Genomic DNA, 14,223 nt, shown 5'->3' on the forward strand with positions numbered 1-14,223 from the left:
GCTTCCATAGCCATCAGTCAGGACATCCTTAGCGCTGTTGTGGAGGCGCAAGAGGCTCTTGCCGCCACTGCACTCGCCAGCTGTGAGCCTGTCTTCTGGCTGAGCGGTGCTCCCACTGTGGGAGTGCACTGACTACCAGGGTGCAGCTCCTGCGTTAAGCATCTGCCTCCTGGTGATCAGTGCATGTCATAGTGACTGGTCATTCCACCTTTTGGTCGATTTGCATATTAGCCTTTTGTTATATAGGATTTTTGCATATTTCCCTTTATTTATCATAACCAAATTTTGAAGAAATAAATCAAAAAAAGTATTTTACTTCCTATTTATCTCACTTTTAGATTATAGCTGGAATCTGTTGCAATGAAGGCAGAAATAATTCTGAGACTTAACTAATTTTATTATTATAGTGCATAGTAATATGCATGATTTTAAAATTTTTATTAATTTTTGTTTTTTAATTCTCTGTTGTTCAAACTATTACATATGTCCCCCTTTTTCTCCCATTGACCTCTCCCAGCCTGCCCCCACTCCCCAGGCCAGGCCTTCACCACCCTATTGTCTGTGTCCATTGGTTATACTTATATGCATGCATGCAAGTCCTTTGGTTGATCTCTACCCCCTCCCCCACCCTCTCCTGTCTTCCTTCTGAGGTTTGACGGTCTTTTTGATGCTTTTATGTCTCTGGATCTGTTTTTGTTCATCAGTTTATGTTGTTCATTATATTCCACAAATGAGATCATGTAATTTTTATCTTTCTCTCACTGGCTCATTTTGCTTATCATAATGCTCTCCAGGTCCATCCATGCTGTTGCAAATGGTAAGAGTTCTTTTTTTTTTTTTTACAGCAGCATAGTGTTCCATTGTGTAGATGTACCATTGTTTTTTAATCCATTCATCTGCTGATGGGCATTTAGGCTGTTTCCAAATCTTAGCTATTGTAAATTATGCTGCTATGAACATAGGAGTGCATATATTCTTTCTGATAGATGTTTCCAGTTTCTTGGCATATATTCCTAGAAGTGGGATTACTGGGTCAAATGGGAGTTCCATTTTTAATTTTATGAGGAAACTCCATACTGTTCTCCACAGTGGCTGCACCAGTCTGCATTCCCATCAGAAGTGTAAGAGGGTTCCCTTTTCCCTACATTCTCGCCAGCTCTTGTGACTTGTTGATGATAGCCATTATGACAGGTGTGAGATGATACCCCATTTTCCTTTTGATTTGCATCTTTCAGATGATAAGTGACTTACGGCATTTTTCATATGCCTGTTAGCCTTCTGTATATCCACTTTCTAGAAGTGTCTATTTAGGTCCTAATTCTGTAAGTTGTTGGGTTAGATAACTTATTACCAATTTTTCTTGTTTTTTGAGGTAGGCCTGTAGTACTATGAACTTCCCTCCCAGAATTGCTTTCACTGTGTCCCATAGATTTTGAATTGTTGTGTGTTTCATGATATTTTTTCCAGGATATTTTTTATTCTTTAATCTCTTTGGTAACCTATTCATTGTTTAATTGCATGCTTTTTAGCCTCCATGTGTTTGATTGTTTTTTATTGTTTTTAGTTGATTTCTAATTTTATGCCATTGTGGTCTGAGAAGATGCTTGATATGATTTCAGTCAACTTGAATTCGTAGAGACTTAGCCGTGTCCTAATAGGTGGTCTATCTTTAAAAATGTCCCATGTGCAGTTGAGAAGAATGCATATTCTGTAGCTTTGGGGTAAAATGTTCTGAAGATATCAATTAGTTCCATCTGATCTAGTGAGTCATTTAGGATTGCTGTTTCCTTGTTGATTTTTTTGTCTAGAAGATTTATTCAATGATATCAATGGGGTATTAAAGTCTCCAACTATGATTGTATTGCTATTGATCTCTCCCTTGATATCTTTCAGAAGTTTTCTTTTTTTTTTATGTATTTGAGTGCTCCTACATTGGGAGCATATATGTTTACCAGAATTATATCCTCTTGTTGATTTGCTCCCTTTAGTATTATGATGTGGCCTTCCTTATCTCTTGTTATGGCCTTCACTTTGAGTTCTGTTTTATCAGATATAAGTATTGCTACCCTACCCCATCCTTTTTTATTATTATTATTTCCATTTGCCTGAAAAAATTTTTTTCCATCCCTTTACTTTCAGTCTGTGTAAGTCCTTTGTTCTGATGTGGATCTCTTATAGATAGCCTATATATGGGTCACGTTTTCTTATTTATTCAGCCACCCTGTGTCTTTTGATTGGGGTATTTAATTCATTTTTAATTCATTTATGTTTAAGGTTATTATTGATATTACTTGTTTGTTACCATTTTTATTCTTTTTGTGTGTGTTTGTGCATCCCTTTCTATTCCTTCTTCTTACACCAGTCCCTTTAGGATTTCTTTCATTGCTGGTTTTGTGGTCATAAACTCCCTTAGCCTGTTTTTGTCTGCAAAGCTCCTGATGTCACCTTCAATTTAAATAGCCTCATTGGATAGAGTATTGTTGGATTCAGTCCCTTGCTTTTCATTATTTTATATACCTCATTCCATTTCCTTCTGCCCTGATGTATTTGTGTTGAGAAATCATTTGATAGTATGATGGGAGATCCTTGTAGGTAACTTTCTGTCTCTCTCTTGCAGCCCTTACGATTCTTTCTTTGTTGTTAACATTTGCCATTATAATTACAATGTGTCTTGGTGTGGGTCTTTTTAGGTTCATCTTGTTTGGAACTCTGTGCTTTTGTGACTTTTTTTCTTCTCCAAGTCAGGGAATTTTACTCTCATCATTTCTTTAAGTAGGTTTTCTATTCCTTGGTCTACTTCTTGTCCTTCTGGCACCCCTATTATACAGATGTTGCTACATTTCATGTTGTCCCAAAACTCCCTTATACTCTCCTCCTGCTTTTTTATTTTTTTCCCCCACTTGCTCTTCAGATTGGGTGTTGTTTCTACCCTTGCTTCTAACTTGCTACCTCGGTCCTCAGTTTCTTCGAGTCTACCTTTGTAACCTTACATTTGTATTCTTGATTGCAGTTATATCATTCTTCATTTCCAATTGATTCTTACACATGTTGGTGAATTTCTCATCCAGACATTTGAGCTTCCTTATAACCATTATTCTGAATTCTTTCTCTGACAGATTGTTCCATTTCACTTAGTTCCTTTTCTGGTGATTCCTCATTTTCTTTCCTTTGATGATTGTTTCTTTTTATCCCCATTTTTGCTCTCTGTTTGTATTTGTTTCCATGTAATGAGAGTTGCTGTCTATTTCTGTCCCTGGGCAACCTGCTTGAGCTCTGAGAGGTTGAAGCCCCTAGGGGTCCAATGATACAGGACTCCTTAGCCCAGAAGCTGGGTCTGCCTTGAGTCCCAGGCCTTTATTGTCTCTGCTCTGAGTTGTACTCCATTCCCCTACAGGTCTGGTCCCTGAGTTGTCTACTGCAGATGCTCGGGTTCAGTGGGGCACATGCACAGTTCCTATGATATGTGACTCCGTGTGAGGTCCCAGAACTCTCTAGTATGCAATTTAATGTGCAGCCCCAGTGCCCAGGGCATGGTGGCACCCTAGGTACCTCTGGCAGCACACTTGCAGTGTGGTCCTGTGCCTGGGTGGGATGCTGATCCAGGTACCCCTAGCCCACACTGTCAGCGCAGTCATAGAGCCTGTACAGGGTGCTGGGTGGCTCCAGCTTGCACCAGTATCTCAGTCCTGGGGGCCTGGGCAGGGTATGCACTGGTAGCTCCTTTTTACTCTGGCAGCATGGTCCTGGGTCCTGGGCAGGGTGGAGCGCAGGGTCCCCTTGGCTTGCACTCACAGTGCGGATTGCTGGAGTGCGGCGTCTGGAAGTCTGGGCAGGGAGGTGCGGCACTGGATGGCTCTCTGGTGTGTGGTCACTATGGACATCTTGGAACCCTCGGTGAGGTAGTGTGCCACTCACTACAAGGCTGTGGCGGTCATCCTTCAGGAGTTATGGCTAGTCAGGGGCTCACTGTGCCGGTTCAAGGTGGTGGCACAGGCCAGTCTGAGTGTTTGTGTGGCTGCGCTCCTGTCCTCCACTGCTGCCCCCTTCAGGATGGCATGGGCTCTGTGCCAGGTCATGCATTATTTTTTCAAAAGCCCGATAGAGGAAAGGAAAGAGAGGAAAGCAATTCCATATACATATAAATAAGTACTTCTGCATTTAGGAAGCATAGGTAAAGATAAAAACCAAAATTTTTTCTATAGTTGTTTCATACTTCAATGTTATTAGATTACTTCCTTCCCTAGTCCCTATATCAACACATTTAACATTGATTGTAAATGATTTTTTCCCCCTTAAATCAGACTATCTTTAGAGCTGCTTAGGGTCCTAAAGTATTTAGGATGTGATTTTCTCCCCCTCTTCCCTTTCTTTCTGTAGATACAGAGGTATGGAGGAATGAAGGTAATTGCCGTTTTCTTTTGCTACAAGTTTTCTTAAGCAGTGGCCCAAATTTAAGTAAGTTATCAGGATTTATCATTGCCATTTGAAGTTATAATTAGCTTTCTATGTTGAGAAAAAGACTGTATACTTTTACTTAAAACTTTTTATGTTTATTTTTAAAATAACTATTTACATTCCCATTGAATTCTAAAGATTTTCAAAGGGAAGAAGGTATACATTTGAGAGGTATATTTTAGAACTCTGGGTGTTGAGTCAACTATCAGTAAAAATATCTGAATATCCTTGATTAGAAAGACTATTTGATTAGAAAGACCATTTTTTGTTCTCTGAGAAAATGAAACAAAAATGTGGGGTTTTTGAGTCCAAGTTAGTTCTCTAACGAAATCAAAGAATGAAGTCATGGTCAAAAATGGTTAGCAGAACTATAGTTTGTTGAGAGAAGTTAGTGCTAGAAAAGGTGCAGCTGGGGTTCCTGGAGCAGGCCAGTGTCCAGAACTTTCTTGTCATGTTACAGACAGGTTAGCTTCTGACTGATCCTTTCAAAGAATTTTTCCTTAGCAACATCCTTGGAATTGGTTTGTATGCCTCACTACCTTGTGATTGGTTATCTGCATGCTATCTGTCTTAGCAATATCCATACATTTTAAAGTTCATGACTCTTGCATATGACCTTCCTTCTCCACTAATTTGGGGTGCATTAGTAACTTCACCTAGCTGGGTTCCCCAGTTTTATTTCCTCCCCGTCCCATAGTCCTGATTCCTGACTACTTAGCCTCCTGCTGTTGCCTCAAAAGGAAGGTCATCTGATTCCCCAATGACTGTCTCAGTTTATCTTTTTAATACATGTATAATTTGAGTTTTACTTTACTGAATTATTTTTATATTATATTAAAATATTAAAAAATCAGATAAACAACATGAGATAGAAGAGTTGGAATATTTCAAGTTTGGTTCCTATTATGTAAAATCAAGAAGCTGACAGAATTGACCAACTATTTTTACAACACAATTGATAGATGTGATGATTAATCAATTACAATGTTTACATAAATCTAAATATTTCACATTAGAAAATGGTTTATGTGTTTTCTTGTCTTAAATAGGGGGAGGAATTTTTACCCACTAAAGAACAGTTGGCACATGACTGAAGTTGTCAAAGTGTGTAAATACAGCCTAATGCTTTATAGCACCCAAGAACATTTCTCCACTAATGGATCTCTTGGGCAGTTCCATTTAACGCAAATGTTTGTTAGAAGTGATAGGAAATGTAAAGAGCTCTGAACAGTACTTAATCCATTTATGCCTAAGGGTTCTCTAAAACCCATCCCCACCTACACACAGTTAGGTTTTTGTATTGTTTTGTTTTGTTTTGTTTTATGTAGTTCCATAGCAAGCTAAGTAAAGTAGACCAAATAGCTAAATTCCTTTGGGGCATAAGAAGTTATAACAAGGTTTGCATATGAAAGAAATTCTCTAGCCCAGAGCCCTTTGCTGTCTCTTAAGAATTTGCTAGTCCTGGAAGGTGCAATCTGTCTGAGGCCAGCAAAACTTATAAAATACAGAAGGTTCAGTTAGAAGGCCTGGTTGGTCCATGCCTCATCAAACAATTAATTTAATTCCTATATATGTGTGTTAGATTTTTTATTAGTAATGTGAAACAGAAATGATCTGTCTTACTTGAATTGGACTGATGAGGATCAAAGGAGTTAATATTTGTGAAAAAGCTTTAACAAGTATAAATTCAATGTAAATATTTGTCCTTAGGAGTCATCACATCTAAGGTGCCCTTGAAGTTTCTTAAAGAAAGAAACTTTTGTTATACAACTAATTTTCACTTAACAAAAACTTCTCATTGAGTAGGAAAACTTTTCTATCCATTGGTTTGTAAATCATTTATCTACTCCTTGATTCAAAGAAAGGGCTTATAAAATAACCATGAGACAGAAAAAGCTTTCTATTTTATTCATCCAGGCCATAAGAACAGATATAGTTTGCAAGATATTTTATGCACAGCTGGATGATTTATTTTTAATTTACTGTGTTCTTTTCTACATTAGGTATATTGGTAATTTTTTATATATTGGTATTTTTTAATATATTATTTTATTGATCTCAGAGAGGATGGGAGAGGGAGAGAGAGATAGAAACATCAATGATGAGAGATCATTGGCCCCTGTTGGGGATTGAGCCCACAACCCAGACATGTGCCCTTGACCAGAATTGAACCTGGGACCCTTTAGTCCACAGGCTGACGCTCTATCCACTGAGCCAAATTGGCTGGGGCGGTATTTTATATTAATACCTACATATAAAACATGTTTGTTTGTTTTTTAATGAGCTTGAGGAGTCAGAGTATTTTGTGTTTATTGCCTATTATATAAATGCATGCAGCTGACTGAATTGACCAACTTAATAGCAGAATTAATGACTAGTTTGATACATATTTCCATTATGTGATTTCTACAATTACCAGGTTTGTGTACATATAACTATTTCACAGCAGAGAATAAATTATGTCTTTGTTTGTTTTAAATAGGGACAAAAACTTTTACCCACTGAATATATTTATGTTGTACAGGGCTAAAATGTCTCTAATGTGTATTCATAGAGGTTAGTGTTATACATTAATTTCTTTTTACTCTTCTCCCTCTGCCTTATTGAATCTTATAATTCTTTAAGGTCCAAATCCCAACCCCCACCCTTGGCCAAACCTACAGAACCACCTCAGTTCATGAGCATTGCTATCCTTTGAACACTTACTAAGGCCCATGATATGCTAGGATGAAAAGTATTAAGATGGATAATTTTATGTGAGTTTCTGTGAGATTATTGGATTACCCTGACAAACACTGGGTATGAAACTGAAATGTGGGTGTTTGAGTTCAAGTTCGTTGTCTCATGAAATTGAAGAATGAGGTCGTGGGCAAAAATGATTAGTGGAACTGAAGTTTATTGAGAGAAGCCAACCCTGGAAAAGGTACAGCTGGGATTCCAGGAGCAGACCAGTGTCAGAGCTTCCTTTTCCATGTTGCAGTCGGGAGCAGTTCAGTATCCAAGCTAATTAAAGTGTGTAGTCCATGTGTGGAGGCCCACATGGCCATAAGCCATGTGATGGGGAGTGCATCTCCTGCCGTTAACTCAAAAATCTAGCACAGTGAAGGTGAGAGAGAGAGGAAGTGCGTGCACTTTTTTTTATGTATGCTTGTTAGTTCCTGATTGGTCCTTTCAAAGAATTTTCTCTTAGCAACATCCTTGGGATTGTTTTGTGTTTTTTTTTTAAACCTTGGTACCTGGTGATTGGTTATCAGCAAGCTGCCTGTCTTAGCAACATCCGTACATTTTAAAGTTTGTCTCCTGTGTGTGCTGTCCTTTCCTCCCAGCTGGGTTGTCCTGGTAAGTCTGTCCAGCTGGGTTTTCAGTTTCATTCCCTTCCTGTGGTCCTGTCCCTGTTACCTAGCTTCCTTTTGTCTCCTAAGGTGTGTGTACAAAGTCTTTTCACAGAAACTTACTGTTACTTCTGGAAAATACTTTGAATTTCAAGCAAGCAACTTACAAATGAAAACTTTAGATACAGATTATTTTTAAGTTTCCTTGGTGGATAATGTAAATACTTTATTTTGGAAATGGATGATAGATAATTAAAAGTACTTAGTCTCAAAATAGACTTGTAGACTGAAGAAAGTAGCCATTCTATTAAGAACTATAATAATTGACACTCAACCAGCCTTGAATAAATGACTCTCTACAGCCAATTACAATGAGAAACTGCAAACAGAACACATTAAATAATCTTATTATAAATCACTACAGTATAAAATCAAGAAATTGAACATTTATTCACTATAAAAATAGTTTATAATTTCCACTAAACTTTAATAATAATGAGAAACTATGGTGAGTAGCCTGTTTCCCAAAACTGGCTATAAAGTTCTCAGAATGGTTTTTCTGTTGAAAATTATAACTATATACAAATAAAATGCAATTACAATATAAATTTATATTATAGGCTTATGCAATATTCTATGCATAAATACTGACAATAACAATTACAAAGTACTCAAAGTTTTTCATTAAATTTTTTGAAAAGGATAAATAAGGTTCTTCTATTAAAATAGGTGGCAGAATGCTTTTATGTAAAATGCAGAAGCAATATATTTAGTGATCCAGCTCAGAATAAAAGCCAAAGTGTTTAGAAAGCTTGTAAAGGGTTATTATTATTTTTTTTTTTTTTTGCTATTTTCTGATTCTCTATTCTTATTACCTAGTTTGTTTCTAGAGCCCACTCATGGTGTTCCTAAAATATACCTGTACATTCCTGCCTCAGGATATTTGTACTATTTTCTCAAGGTTCACTATCTCAACTCTGAGACATTGGTCCAATGTCACTTCCTCAGTAAGACCTTCTGTGGACACCCTATTTAAAACCGCAACCCTCTTCTCCACCTTCCTGCCTTAATTTTTCCCATTGTACTTTCTATTATATTATGCAAATTCTTCACTTACAATTTTAATATTTTATAAAAATTCTGTATTATGTGGAACCAGATGAGTCCCATAGAATTTTATTTTTGTTAATCCTCATTGGAGGATATATTTTTCTATTACTTTTCAGAGAGGGTGGAAAGTAGGGAGGGATAGGGAGAGAGACAGAGAAAGAGAGAGAGAAAGAGAAACAATGATGTGAGAGAGACACATCAGTTTGTGGCCTCTCACATGCACCCCAACCACTCTGTGAATCAAACCTGCAACCCAGGTATGTGCTCTTTACCAGGAATGGAACCCATAACCCATGGGTGCTGGGGGGAGCTGATGCTTATAACCACTGACCCACACAAACCAGGGCTACAATTTGTATTGTTATTGTCTCTCCTCACTGTAAGTAAAATCCATAAAGGCAAAGTGTTTTGTTTAGCTTGTTAATTGCTGTATTCCCAGGGTCCAGAACATTGCCTGTTAAATATTTCTTGAAAAATCTAAGGCTTATCTATATCTATATCCTGTTAAAATAAACATGTAAATATTTAATTGAATAATGGTAAATATACTCAATTGGTGGCAAATTGAATATGAGGATAGATGGGAAACCAGACTACATTTGTCATTGGTCTAGTTATTTGATCAGATATGCCATTTTACATTGTTATAGTGTACCAGAAACTATTTGAAGTGCTTTACGTATATTAATTAATTCATGCCTTACAACAACCCTGTGAAACTAGGTGCATTTTACATTTAAGAAAACCAGAGTTTAAATTTAGTAGCCCTTGATCATGCAATTATTATATAGAAAGTTAAGATTCAGTGGGACAGGTGGTATGTCCAAAACCCATACTCCTAACCAAAGGTCATGGTTAAAATATTGGTGTATAGTTGCTTGGACTAGCTTTAGTTGTATCCTTTTTATTCATTTTCTTTTGCAAAAATAGAAAATTTGGAGAGTAATAATTTCTGTTTAACCACTGTAGTTTTATAAACATTTTTTTTTTTTTGCAGTGGGATGCCATTACTGAAATGGATGAACATAACAGGCCCATTCATACATACCAGGTATGCAATGTAATGGAAGCAAATCAAAACAATTGGCTTCGTACAAACTGGATCTCCCGAGATGCGGCTCAGAAAATTTATGTGGAAATGAAGTTCACACTGAGGGATTGTAACAGCATCCCATGGGTCTTGGGGACTTGCAAAGAAACATTTAATCTGTATTATGTGGAATCAGATGAGTCCCATGGAATTAAATTCAAGCCAAGCCAGTATACAAAGATCGATACAATTGCTGCTGATGAAAGTTTTACCCAGATGGATTTGGGTGACCGCATCCTCAAGCTCAACACTGAAATTCGTGAGGTGGGGCCTATAGAAAGGAAAGGATTTTATCTGGCTTTTCAAGACATTGGGGCATGCATTGCCCTGGTATCAGTCCGTGTTTTCTACAAAAAGTGCCCCTTCACTGTACGTAACTTGGCCATGTTTCCTGACACCATCCCAAGGGTTGACTCTTCCTCTTTGGTTGAAGTAAGGGGTGCTTGTGTGAAGAGTGCAGAAGAGCGTGACACTCCTAAACTATATTGTGGAGCTGATGGAGATTGGCTGGTTCCTCTTGGAAGGTGCATCTGCAGTACAGGATATGAAGAGATTGAGGGTTCTTGCCATGGTAAGAGACATTCAAATTTATTATACGTTTAAGTGTCAGCCTTTTAAGTTTAGAACTATTCCATTTCACATTGTTATGATAAAATAATACCTATAGTTTTCCAAATGAAATGATTTTTCTTTATGTGAATTATTTTATTAAGGTTTATTAATCTAATAAATATATACATTTAAAAATATTACATATCCCTGACAAAGATAATCATATGATTTTTTTATTTATTTTAGGACTCATAATCAACACACAAATATAGAAATACATTTATTGTTTAGCAAATAGTAACAAAGTAGATATATTCCCCTCTCAATAGTAAATTATTTACAAGTTTTTCTATTGCACTGTATTGAATTTATTGACTTTTTTTGTTGGTTCTATATTTATACTTATTAAAAGGATGAGAATAAATAAGAAAATCATGCTTTTATATACTAAAGGTTTATGAGTAATGTGTGTGAAGTGTGAATATTTAAAGATTTTATATACTTAAAAAACACTTGGGTTTTGAAAAGTTCACTAGCACTTCCAATGATGAGTATGTTGGCCATTTGTAAATTTTAATATTTGTATAAAATGTCTGCAGTATATTCTTATGAAGCATAAGCAAGTTTTCCCTACTATTTAAAAATTAAAATATATTTCATTGAAGTTTATCAATATAAATTGAATTTAAAAATGTTATTTACTCATAACAAAGATTTAGAATGGAAGAAAAATAAGTCATAAGTTATCCTTTGGTGGATTCTATAAAATATTTTACATTGGAAAATATTCTAAAGAAAAATTCATATATATGAGTAATTATTCAATGAGGTTAAGAAGACAATAAGAACTTGGATAAACATATTAGACATACTATCCATGTAGTTTTACCATATTTTAAAATAGGAGAAGCTGGGTGTTAATTGGTAAAAATAAAGTTTTAAAAATATTTAGAGGGTCATTTTATAACCTAACAATTTATGTGATTAGCTATTATTAAATATGTGTATTTTTTCATGGTGTTGACTACAGAAATACAAGTAATGACATCACTGATGACTCGATGGTTTTTTACTTAAATATGTTTGTTCTGTGAAGTTACATTCTTACGTATCAGTACATTCCTTAAAATTTCTTCCATTATTTAGCAAAATTGATTTTTAACAAATGATAATCATTATCAGATCATCTAGAGCTGCTGCTAGACCCATCTGTTTTTATGGCTTGTTACCTATAATTTGTTAGAGTGCAGAAACATGAGTGTACAGTGTGCATTCTTGATGTTTTCCTTCATATCACTCATTTCTATCCTCTGATAATATTTTTAGCCTTGACTCTATTGCCATCAATCAACAAGTTATCTCCCAAGCTAATCTCTGAATTTCACATACCTAAGTGGCAGATTAATTGGAATTTATATGAATAAACCATACTTCAAGTAGTAATGTGACACCGTGTGTGTGTGTGTGTAATTTTCTTTTCTTTTAGTCTGCTGTGTTAGAACAGTTAATTTAAGTTATTAACATTTATGAATATCTACTATCTGTTAATCACTTTGGTAGTTGGTAGACATAAATATAAATAGAGTATATGTTTCAGTTACCTGTTGCTTTTGAGACAAAACAGCCAACACTGATGAATGTAAAATCACAATGACTTATGATTTCTGAGCTCAGCCAGGATAGTTCTGCTTAATGTAGATAAAGATCACTGATGCAGCTGCTTGTAATTGAAATGTAAATATCTGTATTTTCCGATGGTCTTAGGCGACCCTGCTAGCGGTTCTCAACCTGTGGGTTGCAACCCACAGGTTGAGAACCGCTGCTGTAGAGCCTAAGACCATTGGAAAACACAGATATTTACATTACGATTTATTAACAGTAGCAAAATTACAGTTATGAAATAGCAACAAAAATAATTTTATGGTTGGGGGTCACCACAACATGAGGAACTGTATTAAAAGGTCGTGGCATTAGAAAGGTTGAGAACCACTGTTCTAGGGACTTTCTCTAGATGGCCTCTCATCATTTAAAAATCTAGTCCAAGCCTTTTTACAGTACAGTAACTGGCTTAAGAGAGAGTTTGTCACATGGCCAGGTATAAAGTGAGTATATGATGGGACTACACAAGGGTTGAATACCTGGTAGTGTGTTTATAGTGAGTTGCCAATGTGATAGTGTACCACAGTTCACTGTCTAGCTTCTCATGATTAATATTTTCTGTCATGTACAAATACCCACACCCTCCCAGAGATTTATCTCATACGATATTGTGTTGAAGTCAAGAAGAGCATAATTGAAATCAATTCCAGATGTGTATGAAGTTAAAGTTTCTCTTGACCTGGAGAACTAAGAACTAAAATGAAACTTGTTCCTCACACACACAACATATACAGGACAGGGACAGGATGACTGTAAAAGAGCCTCCAATTTCTAAAGGTACGTATACAACAGTCACTGGTTCATTGTGATTCTGAAGTCCAGATAGATGCTGTAAGGATCCATTACTGTAGAGGCAGGGAATGGTTCTCTGTGGCTTTGGCTTCATCACTCTGCCCTCTGAGTCATCCTGCTCCTTTATAAGAATCGTCCACGTGCTAGTTGCCAGTTTCAAGAGCTGAGAAACAGTCTTAATATGATCCACAACATTATTATGAAATATTTTATCTAACACAAATGCCATATATGTATGTCTTCACTAAGTTAATCCCTCTCTCCTCTGTACTGTAGTCTGTACTAATTATTTATGTGTCTATTTCACTAAGGTTGTAAGATCAAAGAATTATATTTAAAATCATGTGTATAATGAAGTACCCTGAAATTTATTGATGTAAATGATCATAAGACCCTGATAACCAGGCTCAATTGAGTAAAGATAGACAATATTGATGCACCTACAGTATGCTTATTTTTCTCTCATTCTTTGAAATTGAAAGGTTGTAGTGTTTTCATCTAGAAAGCCTTAGAAAAGGCTTTTCTCTCTCATTTTATGAATCAGGATGCTAAGTTACTGAGAACAGACTGTTATTCCCTGGGGCCACTTAGTAACTAATACTAGATTGAGAACTGCAGCCTAGATTTTTTTCAACCTGATTTTTGTGTGCTTTTCTTCCGTACTTTCCTTCTTTCTCCTCTTCCTCACTTCTTCCTTTATTCCTCTGTAATTTTCTCATTCCAGGCATCCATGTCCTTAACCTTGATGCCTTCCTGCCTGCCAAAAACTGCAGAGGAACCCTAAGTTCTGATCATTAATTAGGCCCTGTGTTCTGTATTCTCATTTTCTGGAGTCTGATAAGGGCACTAGTATAACAGGATCTGCACATCCACTCTGAAATCCAGGTTACTAAGAATTATGGAAAAAATATATAGATTTATCTATAAATTTTCTGTTAGAGATGATAAATAAGAAAAATTACAATTAGGTTTTAGGAATTTTCATAATTTATTTGAATAGATTTGATAATTCTAGTCTGCTATGTAATGAAAACACAATAAGCTGGTTTAAAATATATTTACCCATACTATCAATATCAAATGATCAACATATATTAATCACATTTAAATAATCTACACTAATAAAAGAGTAAGATGCAAATTGACCATACCTTCGCAATGCCCACCATCCAATCAGGAGTGAGTATGCAAATTAACCCAACAAAGATGACACAGGCATTCTGCACCGCCCAG

The 14,223-nt window shown here is 36.2% G+C and overlaps 1 protein-coding gene across 3 annotated transcripts in view; it reads left to right on the forward strand.

Annotated features, from left to right (window-relative positions):
* The window catches only part of EPHA6 (EPH receptor A6), a 1,057,231-nt gene that overhangs the window by 200,215 nt on the left and 842,793 nt on the right, over positions 1–14,223 (forward strand). For all 3 annotated transcript variants that reach the window (XM_080654948.1, XM_080654950.1, XM_080654949.1), the window contains one exon: positions 9,895–10,558. In XM_080654948.1, the coding sequence (XP_080511074.1) occupies positions 9,895–10,558 (664 nt within the window). The remainder of the gene's footprint in view (positions 1–9,894; positions 10,559–14,223) is intronic.

The sequence above is a fragment of the Plecotus auritus genome, assembly GCF_963455305.1.
Source record: "Plecotus auritus genome assembly, chromosome: 2".
Classification (NCBI taxonomy): domain Eukaryota; kingdom Metazoa; phylum Chordata; class Mammalia; order Chiroptera; family Vespertilionidae; genus Plecotus; species Plecotus auritus.